The 13,170-nt window shown below is 53.9% G+C and overlaps 1 protein-coding gene across 2 annotated transcripts in view; it reads right to left on the reverse strand.

The window, feature by feature from the left end:
- The window catches only part of ZBTB7A (zinc finger and BTB domain containing 7A), a 14,930-nt gene extending 2,749 nt beyond the window's left edge, over positions 1–12,181 (reverse strand). Inside the window, exons 1-3 of one of the 2 annotated variants that reach the window (XM_026041484.1) lie at positions 12,040–12,181; positions 10,368–10,528; positions 1,436–2,640 (exon numbers count right to left, since the gene is read on the reverse strand). In XM_026041484.1, the coding sequence (XP_025897269.1) occupies positions 1,436–2,625 (1,190 nt within the window). In that variant the 5' untranslated portion in view covers positions 2,626–2,640; positions 10,368–10,528; positions 12,040–12,181. Of the gene's footprint in view, positions 1–1,435; positions 2,641–9,869; positions 10,252–10,367; positions 11,344–12,039 lie in introns of those variants that run through there. The other variant, XR_003249756.1, reaches the window with a different exon arrangement.
- Between the last annotated feature and the right edge of the window lie 989 nt (positions 12,182–13,170).

Genomic DNA, 13,170 nt, shown 5'->3' on the forward strand with positions numbered 1-13,170 from the left:
CGCCATTATCTGCATTCCTCAGCTATCGACCGCGGGTCTCGCTTGCCGCGGCCTGCCCGGGCGCGGCCCTGCGCCATGGCCGGGCACAGCGCTCCGCGCACAAATGCCGGCCCCCGGCGTGTGGCATGGACGGAGGCAGCGGGTAGGGAGCTGGCGGCCACAACGGGCCCCGGGCCCTGCTGCTGCTCTCCGGTTTCCAGGCAGCGTTTGGCCTTCCCTGGGGCACAGGGGTGCCAGGCAGCACCGGGGCCAAGGCCTGGGGCCTCTGCCACAAGGCCGCGGCTCCCGCAGCCACCTCTCCCTCCTCCATGGCCTGAACCCATCCACTTCAGGCTGGTGCCGCTCTTCCGATGGCCAAAGGGGAGCGGCCCATGCCGGGAACGGGCCCTGGAAGGGCCAGCGTGCTCTGGAAGCGAAGCAGTCAGCACTTGCGAGGAGGCTGCGAGTATTTAAGCATGCAGAAAAAGCAGGCAGAGCGGGCTAGGCAATCTGACTCCTTTGTCAGGCGGCCCACACAATCTCTTGGCACGGCAAGGACGGACCTGGGTGGAACTGCCGCCTTCGGCCTTGCGCCGTAATCACGGACACGGAGACTAGGAAGAGGAGGACGCATTGCAGCACTGGGGCTAAAGGAGGGAGTCCAAACAATGTCCCCTTTCTTCAGCCTCCTCATTGCAGAGGGGTGAGCCGAGGAAGCCTGATGAGGCACAGTGGCGAGGCGAACACCCCCAGGCATTTGTATTTTGCTGGATTTGTGTATTTTCTTAAGGGCAGGGGTGGGAGCAGGAACACATGTGAGCTCAGAAGGTACCATCTCAATCCCATCCCCTCAGTACAGTGGCAGCAGCTCGACTCACGATGGTTTACCAAGAAAGGACATTAACAATACAGACTTCGGCCTGTTCCTAACCACCCAGCAAGACTACCAGCCATGGATGCTTCAGTCATCAGAGGGAGCCACTTCTAAACTACTTTCCATCCTTCGCCTCAAACCCAGGCTCTATGGTCAAAACCAAGTTCTTCAGCCATGATGAAAACACAAAGGCCTGAACCTCCGTTTCACCAACCGCGTTACTTGATCTCTGCGGGAGTCTGGGTCTGGCCAGGTTTCGAGGAGAGCTCAGCAACTTGGGACACCTGAAAGTGTGGGGGTTCCACAGTTTTTAGGAACTGAGTATTAAGAAAGGTTCCTTAGGATACCTCAAGAGTCTGGCTCCCAAATTGCTCATGTCCTTGCGAACCTGTGGCCATTATATCCGACTCACCTATTAAGACTGAAATTAGTCACGGCAGGTGAGTGGGTGAGTTAAAATTGCACAAGACCAGCCCCACGGTGACCCCCTGGCAAAAGCAGAGAGCCTGGTTTGTGCAATGTCCCCTCCTCATCCTCCACCACAGCACATGCCAGTGTGGCCTGCCCCCGTCTGCTCCTTACCTGGTGAATCGGACTTTGCAGATGTTGCACTCATAGGGCTTCTCGCCAGTGTGGGTGCGGATGTGGCGCGGCAGCTTGCCAGCCCCCTGGATCACCTTCTCACAGATGGGGCACTTTTGGAATGCTTTTGCCCTGATCTTCTTCTCAACTTTCTGGGACCAGGACGGATACACGTCGCTCTCGTTTGAACTGCCGAAGTATTTCAAGTAATAATCCATAACCCCGTCGTCATCTTTTCGGTCATCCTCCCCTAGCTGTTGTCTCCCCACAGAATTCATCATTTGCTGCAGCAGGGCACTAGCAGCCAAGCCATCCACCTCCCTGGCATCAGCATCCTCCATCTCTGCTCCAGTAGGAACAAAGCTGGGCGAGTCACCGGCCTCCTGCTGGTCCAAAGGAACCGCTGGAGTTGCCTCCTCTTCTCCTGGTGTCTGCAGGCCACGGCTGCTGTAATGTCCGTTCTGAGAAGGTGAAAATAAAGACCCAGGGGTCTCCTCCTCTTCTCTGTCCAACCACATGGCTGGATTGCTGTCAGGATCACAGTCATTCACCTTTGGTCTTTCACTTAGTGGAGCTTGTGAGTAGAAGTCCATGCCATTGCAGTCTGGCTCCTCCTCTTCCTCTTGGCTTCGGAAGTTCAGTCTCTGAAGGTCTCTCAACTCTTGGTTGGTCCACGGAAAGCTGCCTTGGTGGCCATTGACGGGGTTGCTCTGGAAGAATTCCAGGTACTCTTTTGCTCTGAGATGGTTCCTTTGATCAATTTGATCTACTGTATCCATCTGGTCATTTTTGGCCAGAATCTTCCTGTCCAGGAGATCCGTGCAAACATCCCTTACCGCCGGGATCTCCAGCAGTTTGGCGGCGTTGAGGATGTCGTTGACATTTGAAGTGCTGACAGTAAGGGTCGCAGTGTAAGCGAACTCCAGCAGAGCTGACAAGGCATCTGCACTAACAAAGTCTATCTCATACACGTTTTGCTGGTCCACCACTAACCCTGAGGTGAAGAGCTTCTTGAAGTACTGGCTGCACGCTGCCAGGACGGAGCGGTGGGTGGGGAACTCCTGGCCTTCTACCAAGATGACCACGTCACACAGCAGCCCATTGTTTCTCTGCTCATTCAGGCTGCTAAGGATGTCGCTGCTGTGATCAGGGAACGGGATCCCTATGGGGCCGTCCACGCCACCCGCCATCTTTGACGCAAAAGGCTAAAGAGAGGAGACAAAACGCAGTGAGTCACACAGCCCTTTGCTGTTTCGAGACATTTGCATTACACAGAAGCTCCCAACACGGAGCTTAAAATTGCCCATTGGCCCCTGGCAGGTATTTGCTCCTCAAACACCAGTGTGCACTCTACTAAGTGTCATGAGGCAGGACACATGACCACTGCGCTAACCATCTCCAAAACAGCCAGGTCTGCTCTCTGTCTGGGAATCCTAAGACATGTCCACACCAGCAGGTGAGGACAGGGCCATGCTCACCTTCCCTCCTGGAAGGAGGAGAAGCACAGCCCAGGTATTCTCAAGCTGGAGTCTGGAAGAACAGCTGAATTAGCAGACGTTGAGGCCGGCGCGAGCAAGCCTTGGCAAGGCCAGGTGCCGGGTTAACACACACAGCACGTGGACCAAGGCGGCAAGCATGCTCAGCATTCTGCTCGGATGGATTCAGCCTTGCTAGCAGACCCCAGCCTGTTTCTTGGTGCAGCTGCACCCGGAGCGTTTTGCAATCCCGCCACCCCTGCCAGAAAGCTCCCCTGCTCATCCAGCGTAGCTCAGGACATCCAAGCTCCTGACACAACTGCCCGGTCACAGCAAAGACTGTTCCTGGGGTCCCAGGCTGCTGAAAGGGTCAGCGAAAGGCTGCTGGGTGCTGGGGCTGCCCTCAGAGATGGTAGAGCAGCAAAGCTCTACCCAAAGCTCTACCCTATTCGAGGGCACCCACATGCAAGAGGAGAGGAACATGGACCACCTCAGTCTGCTGCTAAAGACAGTGTGCAAGGAGCCAAGCGCAGACACTCGAGGGCTCTATAGTCCCTTAAACAGTGCCTGTCTAGCCATACTGAAAAGAGACAGTAGTTTGTCTTGCGCTATGCAGATGGCAAGAAAGCAGTTCACTGCTGAACACCAGCAAGCCTAAGGACACAAGCTCCTTGGATTCACAGGACGTCTCCAAACAGGGTCAGTCCCATGGTGCATGGCTCCCCCACCCAAATTGCCAGCACATCCATGGGGTGCCAAAGATCCCGACCTCTGTGCACCAGGGCCACCCCAGCCCTCTGCCAAGAAACCCGTGGCTCCTTCCCCGGGGACGTTGGTGGCCAAAGGGGTGGCAGCAAGAGAATCAAGGCGGCTGCTCCTGAGAGCCGCCCAGGCACCGGCTGCAGCACCAATCCCGTCTGCCACGTGCCAATCCCAAGTGCTCTTCCCTCAAAGTTTCTCCTAACAGTGGGGGTTGGTTTGGCAGAAAATGAACAATAACAAAAATAAAAGCAGCATTACTGATTTGCTAGCACAGCAAAACAGAACCACTCAACTTTAAAAGACATCCCCTCTTCACAGGCTAAAATACCCAAAGCAAACCCACGAGCCAGGCGTGTGCCCTTGCGTTCAGCTGGGCCGTCTGTGCGGCAGCGAGGTGCCAGCAACGAGATGTGGCACTGGGGGAAACGCAAGCGGCCACCAAAGCTGCCCAGCTTCGATGCGCTCCGTGGATCCCGGACCAAGTCCTGAAACCTGTCGGTGCAGCCTTCTAATCTCCAAAATGGGAATGATGTTTCCCATGGGAATGCTCTGTCTCCAGCAGCAGAGCCCTTGAACTCCCTGGGGGCTGAGATGCTCCCCATGACATGTGAGGAGTTCTGGGCTCCCCAGAATAAGAAGGACGTGGAGCTTCTAGAGAGGGTCCAGCGGAGAACGATAAAGATGATGAAGGGAATGGAGCATCTCTCGTATGAGGAGAGACTGAGTGAGTTGGGCCTGTTCAGCTTGGAGAAGAGAAGGCTCAGAGGGGCTGAGATCAACATGTCTAAGTTCATGAAGGGGGAATGTGGGGAGGAAGGGGCCAAGCTCTTCTCAGTGGTGGCCAGTGACAGGACAAGGGGAAATGGGTTTAAGTTGAAACCCAGGCAGCTCCATCTCCAGGCGAGGAGGAACTTCTTGACTGTGAGGGTGCCCGAGCCCTGGCACAGGCTGCCCAGGGAGGCTGGGGAGTCTCCTTCTCTGGAGGTCTCCAAACCCGCCTGGATGCCGCCCTGTGCCCCGTGCTCTGGGTGTCCCTGCTGGAGCAGGAAGGTGGGACTAGATGATCTCTAGAGGTCCCTTCCAACCTCAACCATTCTGGGATTCTGTGACGTATGACATCTGCAGCACAGAAGCCGCGTGGGCAGCACCGGGGCTCACGCCGACGGCAAGGTGCCCGCACGCACCCGAGGCAGCACACGAGCCACCATAACGTAAACCTGAAGTATCAAAGTCCCCAGTTTATAGATGGGGAAACCAAGGCAGAGAGGTGGGACGCGACCTGCCCCATGCCACGGTGGGGTGATTCAGTAGCACATCCAGAGCAGCATTAATTACACAGGAAGCAATTCACGGCCCTACTTTATAGCCCCGGCAGTTAGCAATCAGCGCAGTACCTATGGTTGCAAAACAACATTCATTTCCTGTCACGCCCCCCAGTTCAGCCTTGCTGGCACCTTGCTTGGGTAGTTCTCCGCAAACCTCTCAGTTTTTAAAAGTTTCCCCCTTTTTTTTTTTAACATGAGGAGGCAGGAATTTCCACATCTTTAAGAAAACAAGGCAACAGAAGGAGGTCATATCACATCCCCCTCCTGCTCCCACGGGAATAGCTGTTGGAGCAGGGCATCTGGGTGAGCTAGGAGGGAGGGTTAAGTGATGCCCGGCTAAAGAAATCGGCAATGGGAAAATAGGCAGCTCCAAGGCTATTGCAATAGAGACCATGAAGTATGGAACTGCAGCATAACTCTCAGGATTAAACAGCAGCAACATTTAAGTCAACCTTAAATGCTCCAGAGACTCATCATGCAAATGCACCTGAAGGAGAGAGATCAGGGTGGGAGGGAAGCACCTGGGATGAATTCCCAGGAAAACCTGTGCAAATGCTCCCACGGACCCCAAAAACACCCGCTGGCTGCAATTGCTCTGGCCCAGCACGTGCCATCCCACCTGGTGAGATCCAAGGCCTTCCCTCCACCCTGTGGGGACACCAGCTCCAAAACACCAAGGTGACAGCAGCCTTTGACACTAAAGCTGTGTTTTGCTGGTTTGTACAAATAGCAGTGCCTTGTCTGGGGAGGAAAAGGCTGGTTTAAGCCAGCACTGTGCCAAGCTCCAGCAGGGGCTGCACGGGTGACCTTGGGCAAGGTCACTGCTTCTCCCTCTGCAAGGGTACGGGAGATCCGTCACCACCTCAGGGGCTCTTGCTGTCCATGCAGCTGTGTCCCAGCCGGGAGCTCTCTTGCTCCAGGAGAGGTGGTCTCACCATCACTTGTCCCAGTGCCACGAAGAGCAATCCCACCGCTCTGCAGAAACCCTGTCCTCACCTGGCACGGCACGGGCAGCAACGCGCCCTGCTTGCCAAACGCAGGCCTGCCACCTCAGCTGCCCCACAAGTGACATTAGAGAGGTTTTCTAATACTATTCTCCTGCTTTAGGGGCTTTTCTTCCCTCTCTCTAAGGAGCATTTGAGCAACATGAAGCCTTTGAAGCTCCAGGCAATGCTCTCCGGGGCAGCCAAGCCCCATACCCACAGCCAAGCCCCATAACCCACACAACCTTGCCCGGCTCCCAGGACAGAGCAGGCTGTGCTGGGGCGCAACGTAACACCCAAGGCAGGTGGCGGGGACAAACAGGGGGACAAGCATGGGGACAGCAACAGGGTCATGCGACCGCCCCGGGGGTTGACACTGAACGCTGCACAACTCCACGGGTGCTTCTCCCCGCACAGCACGCCTTTTGTTGGCCAGCCCCGGGCCGAGGGCAGCGAGGGGCCAGCGGCCACGCGTGCAGGGGAACCGCTCCGAGCAGCGGCCGCGGCACCAGGACGCTCGGCCCCCAAGCCGAGGCCACCAGGCTGCTTGCTGGCATACGGGCCCCAGGCCTTTTTCAAGCTGAAATCACTCACTCTTCCCTTTTCAGGAGTCTGAATAGCCAGTTTATTAATGCAGGAAGAGGGGCTCAGGGGCTTAGTAACAAGATAGGGAGCCCTGCACCTGCGCAGGATGATGGGGAGGTGCTCGTGGCAGGAGCGGACCCAAGGTGGAACGACCCGTCAGATGAAATACCCTAAGAAAGCGGCTCCTGACAGACAGGTGACAAGTGACAACACCCACCGGAGCTGCTGCCAGTTAATACTCCGGCTGGCAAGAAGCAGCTCTGAATGGGCCACGGAGGGAGAACTTCAACTAGTGACCTGAAGTTCCCAGGCAGCTCTTTTCTCTCCGTATCCTCCCAGCTGCCTAGAAAACATTATCTACTTCTTGTCTGAAATTCGTGTCTCGGTGCCGCTGCAAAGATGCAGCATTTCAGCCCAACGTGGCTGCCGTTCAGGAGTCAGGAAATCGCCCTTGCATACAACTGGTGGCAGCTGAAGGGGCCTCGTCAACTTGAAATACGAGTGATCTGAAAGAGCCAGTTTACCGTGACACGAGAGCTCTCAAATCAACTGCAGAAGTGGGGAAGCCAAACAAGGACTGCTCTGCTCTTCATTAAAAAAAGCCCTGGCATCATACTGCACCTCCCTAACTAGCTGGCTAAGAGTTTTACCGATGCAAAGTCTATGCTGCATTTCCAAAATATCAATATAACTGAGCTTCAGTTCCTCCAGCACAAGGTTTCCAAGTGGGTCCAAATCAAGTCCAATTCTATAGAAGGAGGAACACTGTTTTTTCTTACAAGAAATGCCACTGAATACACAGACAAGCAAAGAGCCCCTCCTTGAGCTTGTGCTAGTCCTGGCTGCTCTAGGACAGCCTGAGTTCATCCTGCGGCCAATTTCAATGTGATGTCACCCTTCTGCGTTAAAAGCTCGCTTCATTTTCCTATGCTCAAATTATCAGCTTGCTCCTTTCCAGACCTAGCAGCCAAACTGCACGAGAGCAGAAGACAGCAAAAAACCCCAAAGCCCTGACTAGGCACTCTGAGGCGATTCTAATTGATTACCACTGAATCGGGTTCTTATAGGAATTCTGGTACTTGACATTTATATTCAAATGAGATGGCCACATCAAGCCAGGATCACAACCAAAACCGCTGACAAATCACTCTTTTAATTGCTAGTTTTCCTCATACCCCCCTTTCATTTCTTTGCAGTTATTCAAAATTGAGCTGGGTGAATAAAAGCAGCCGAGCAGCTCGAGATGGCTCCAAACACCGTAGGAATCGGCTACGTGAGCAGGAGTCACGGCCAGTAATGGCAAACGCTTTCAACGCGCTGCTCATCTGGAATAATCGAAGTGCTCTGCAAAGACAGGGCTCTCCCTCTGTCCCGCCGAAGTGCCACCCACTCCAGCAACACGGGGAAGAAGCTTCTACTAACGTGACACACCAGCCCTGGCCAGAAAAGGAGCACTGTAAGCCCAATATATGGGTTTTGGGGCACCACACTGCTCCCAGCTCTGGTGCAAGATTTCTCAGGAAACCCTTGCGTTTTGGGGCAGGAGGCATTTGGCCACCCGTATCTCCACACACCCCAGAAACGACAATTGAGTGTTGCTATGTCCAGGGCAAATACAGATGTTCGAGCATCACAGCAGGCTTTGCAGCAACACAGCAGCTGTGCGATGCAAAAGAAGTATTTAAAAAAATCAGTGGCTTGTTGCCCAAGGCCCAAACATTATCCTACGCCTCCCTTCCCACCAAATGGAGAAATTAGCATTTTTTCCCCCTATGAATAGCTCACCCCAATTACAGGTTGCAAAAGGCAAGGCCCCATGTCTTAAATTTATATTTAGGGAGCCATCATCCCGGGTTCTCCCTTCTCCCGGCTGCGTGGACACGTCCGCAAGGCTGGATCCGCGGAGAAACGCAGAGCTCGGGGGCCACGCAAAGCACGAGCCGTCACCGAGCGGCACCCGGACAAGCCCCGGCAGGCCCCGCTCTGCCCAGGGTACACCCGAAACTGGGCGCACGCCTGGGAAAACACAGCGAGCGCGCGGCAGCAAGCCCCAGGGCGGAAGGCAGGAGGAAACGGTGCAGGGCATTTGGGAGAAGCTGCTCATCGAGCTCCTCGGTGGCGCTGTTAAAATTCAACGGCTCTCGGGAAGGAATGTGCTGCCGGCAGTTTGGTGCCAAACTATCTGAATAATGCGGACCTGCAGAACACACGCGAGTTCTCCAGACGAAGACCCTCCACATCAACAGGAACAAACAGCACGTATTCTTAAAATATTTTACTGTTTTTATTTATTAATATCTACTGTTTCGTAAACGTAGCAGGAAAAAGTCTTTCATGACGTAGAGGCAATCGAGCCATCTCAGGCAAGCAGAGGGAGTTCAGCTTTCCTGGATCTTAACTGGGTAGCGCAGCCGGGGTGAGACAGAGAAGATACATATGACTCGACCGCACAGCTCTTGAGGGAAGAGATCAGAGCAGAAGGAGCCTCCTGCAAATATCTGTGGCCTCTTCCTGGACAAAACAGCTCTGTATTCCCCCAATGGGATATTCCTTCTGGCCCCCCATAAAGCCCCTTTTGAAGGAGCTGGCTCTGGAAGCCTCTTACTCCCTCGTGCCTCAGCCACAGCTCTCGAGCCAGGCTGAAAACAACCGAGATGGCCAACAGTGTTGGACAGAGCAGCTAGGGCTATTGGTCACGTCAAGAAACCGCCCTCATTTCAAGCGGACCCGATGAACTTGCACCTGCATCAGCAAAACAGCCCAGACTCTTCTTGCTGCTGCCAGGTCTGACCTGCTGGTGAATGTTGCCTCTCCTGACCACCTAAAGAAAATAGGAAGCTCCAGTGCCATCGATCCTTGTTCCAGGACCACATCATAGCCAACTGCCAGCCAAGGCCAAAAGGAAACCCTCCCTAAAAACCTACAGGTACAGCCACTGCCAATCCCTTGTCCTGGCTTTCCTCACCTCAGAGGAGCCTCTTCTTTCCAAGCACTTTACAAACCAACTATTGGTGGAGCGGAAACACGTTTGGCACCACAGAAAGGCAACAGTCTCTGGAGAGGGACGCACGCTGCTGCAGCCACACGGAGGTTCCGACAGGAAGGGGGAGCAGGAGGGAAGGAGAATCCCACATCCTGCGAGTGCTGCCAAGGGAACATCAGGAGAAGCCCGTACAGTAATTGCTCCAATTGAAGTTTGGATGGAGCGCCGGAATCGAACATCCCTCACTCCCTTGATGAGCACTGTGGGAACTTTAATGACCACAAGTAATAAAGAACCTTGATTTTATTTCAAATTAAAAAAAAAAAAAAAGCGACAATCTCTAGCAGTAGCATGCTGGGAGGAACGAGCAGGGCCAAGAGTTGGCTTCGCCATGGCCCTCTCCTCCGGCTGGTGGAAACGAGGACAACCCTGCTTGTGACTCCAGGCGGCCATTTCCTAGCTCAGGACCGGCTGCATCCTGTGCTCACTCAGAGCAGCCTACGTAGGTCTGATATTATTTGGCAGAGCATCTAAATGGGTGTGAAAGAGCCACATCTACGACTTGGGATAAAGAAGTCCCAAACGCAGAGTGTGCTATGCCGGCATTTTGGCTCAGTGCTGAGAAGCGCATGGCAGAGCTCCCACGTGACGTCCTCCACCAGGCAAATGGCGAGTGTCACCTAGTCGCTCTCAGCCGGAGAACCTGGGTGCAATTTGGCAACGTCCCTTTAGCTCAGGGAGAGGACGGCAGCGTAATTTACACCTCAGCCGGATTAAAACCTTCTTAAACGTTCAAAACTTTCCCCTCCTGGCCCTTACCACTGCGTCGTCAGCAGAAGGAACCGAAGGGCAACTTCGCAGAGACAAGGGCTGTTTGCGCGAAGCGGCTCTCCACGGTGCCACGATAGGGTAGCACCATGATCAGCGTGAGAAGAATTGGACTCCCAAATCCTGCTGGTAACTCCAGGTAGGGGACCAACCTGTAGAAGAGATGGTATGAGGGCGATGAAGCTGAGATATGATAACTAGCCAATGAGAGTTGGTATCAGCAGTTCTATCAGGAGTTAAGGAGATGTTAGAGTGTAATTCCTCGTGGTGCTAGAGGAGCTAATTAGGGACACTGCTACAGAATCCACCACAAAGGCTCACTGCTCTTCCTCCTCACCTTCTGATGCTGCTCAAATTGGAATACTTTCCATACAATGACCAAGAATAGAAAGGACCAAGAGGAGGAGGTCTTCTCAGGCATACGGACAAGGAGAGGTGAAGGAAAGGGCTCACACGAGGTTAAATACCAACATCTGGCTGCCCACGTCCTGCTCTAACCAGCTAACCAACTCTTCAACAATCCCAACCTTGCTGCTATTCAGTTTTATTTGTCTTTCCCATTTAGACTCAGGACACGGACCCAAACTCACACCCTGAAACACAACTAATGCAAGCAATTACTACTAACATTAATGAAGAGACTTAAACTGAAAGACTCTTCAGCCAAGAGGAAGCCGCTAGTGACAGCTCCCTGCATGGCAGCCACTCCAACACAACCCAAATTCCTTGGTGGGAGCAAGTGCTCCGCACCTCTCAGGATAAGGCCTGTGTTTTCAGATCACCCAAATGGAGTTCAAGGTGTGAGAAAGGAAACTCTAGAGCTCTACTACTCAAGATGCTACGGTTTAACTTTTATGATCAAGGACATGGGATGACCGGATTTCATGGTAACACTGCAAACGTTAGCTGTTAGCTGTCTATAGATGGGAAGGGATTTCCTTCCAGGGCACAACACAGAGCCAGGGAGCGCAAAGGGAGGTTCGGTTTCCATCCCCATTTCAACTGCTGGCAAAACCAGAAGCAGAACGAGACCTGAGGAGATGCCGGTGGTCTGCTCCTATGCGGGCCAAATCCCACAGCATGGCAGCACTGCTTGTCTTTCATCAAATCTGGGATGGAGGCTGCCTCCACACAGCAGAACGTGAAGGCCTGCTCACGCCGTAGAAACAGCCACGTGTTGATTAGATGCGGGACCATTTTTCCATTGACAGTAACATCGAGGACATATTAAAACCGTCTCTCGTGTTGCAAGGTTAGCCTTAACTGGTTGCTCCACCCCGACCTCCTTGCCAATTTTCTCCTTTGTCATCAGAGACCGTATTTAATCCAGCAGGAATGTGCCTCAATTCAAGACTGTGTAGGAACAGATCAAGGCCTGGGTGTGCATGGGGCCTCCTTGTGCATATGGATTTACCTCGCAGCTAACACCCCTCCAGCGCCCGCGCGCTGCCCTGCCCCAGGCTGGCCGAGGCACGGGTGGTCCCTGCTCACGTGGCGCAGCGTCCGTGCTGGGACTGCCACCCGGCAGCACGGCTTGTCGCCGACGGCCGGGGGTAATCCACATTTCCCCGTGCTGGGAGACGAGCCAGCACGGAGGCCGAGAACCGCCCAGTCAACCCGGGGTCCTGCTGCAGACCCGCGGCTTCAGCAGAACCACCATTACCTCGGGCACGCGAGGGGCTCCCCAGCCGTCGTGTCTCTGATCTCTGAAGTCATCCAGCGCCTTCAGCACTTGGGAAGCGGTTTAGGGCTTGGGAAGCGGCCTTCATTCAAAGTGCTCTTTCCACTGCTGAATGCAACTGAGCCAAAGCCGAGTCCCAGTGTGCCCACTTGCCTGTTGCTGCAGCCCCCCGACAGCTTCTCTCCCACACAGCTCCACTGCTGCTGTACAGTAACAGAGCAGCTCCCTGCAAAACCACAGCGGGGTTTTCAGGAGTTCCTTTGGAACAGCAAACCCTACGTCTCCTACATACGTTCTTTGAAAGCCTCAGAAGTTATGCATGAAGGGAGAAAAAACACAAAACAAAACACACCCCCAAAAACCAACATGAAATTGCTCTTGTTTCTCTCCTGCTTTCAAGAATCACTCTTTGCTTTGGGAGCTCGGTGTACCCTGAAGAGGAAGGATTCTTTTTCAAACTCAGAAGCTCCCTAAAGCCAGAGACAACCAAGTCCTAGGCAGAAATAGGCCGACGATACTTCAGAAAAGCACCACAATACCCCTCTGCCAAACCAAGCCACCAAAAACCTGGAAGAGCCTCTAAGCTTTAACCCACTACTTAGCAAAACACAACCAAAGGAGCCACCCAGCAGCAGGGCACGAGCACATTTCCAAAGGGAAAAGTCAGGCGGTGCATTCCTGCCGCTCGCAAACAGATGAAAACAGGAGCCTGCACGGGGTCACGTTTTTGCTCCCTCCCTTTCAAAGGCAGGGCAGGAACGCAGAGCGGTGGGAAGCCAACCCCCCGCTCCACCTCAGCACCTGCCTGCTCCCCGAGTCAGGTCTGCAGAGTTTGGCACTGTCCTCCTAGAGCCGCACGTTTCTCTCCAACTGATACAACAAGAGTCGGGCAAATCCCCTTCCTGCAAGCGCAACGCTTCCTGCCTCGCTCCTCCAGCATTTCAATGGCCGAGGTCTAGCATTGGTTTAATTGCACCGATGGCGCCTCTAAGACTGGTAATCTTTTCCACACCAGAAAGGAGGAGAAAGTGGGGGTAAAAAAAAAAAAGAAGAATGAAAGAAAGAAAGAAAACGACAAAAAGGATAAGATCGGAGTTTAAAGACAAAGAAGAG

This window comes from Nothoprocta perdicaria, unplaced genomic scaffold (genome assembly GCF_003342845.1).
Source record: "Nothoprocta perdicaria isolate Ctin4 unplaced genomic scaffold, notPer1 scaffold_286, whole genome shotgun sequence".
Classification (NCBI taxonomy): domain Eukaryota; kingdom Metazoa; phylum Chordata; class Aves; order Tinamiformes; family Tinamidae; genus Nothoprocta; species Nothoprocta perdicaria.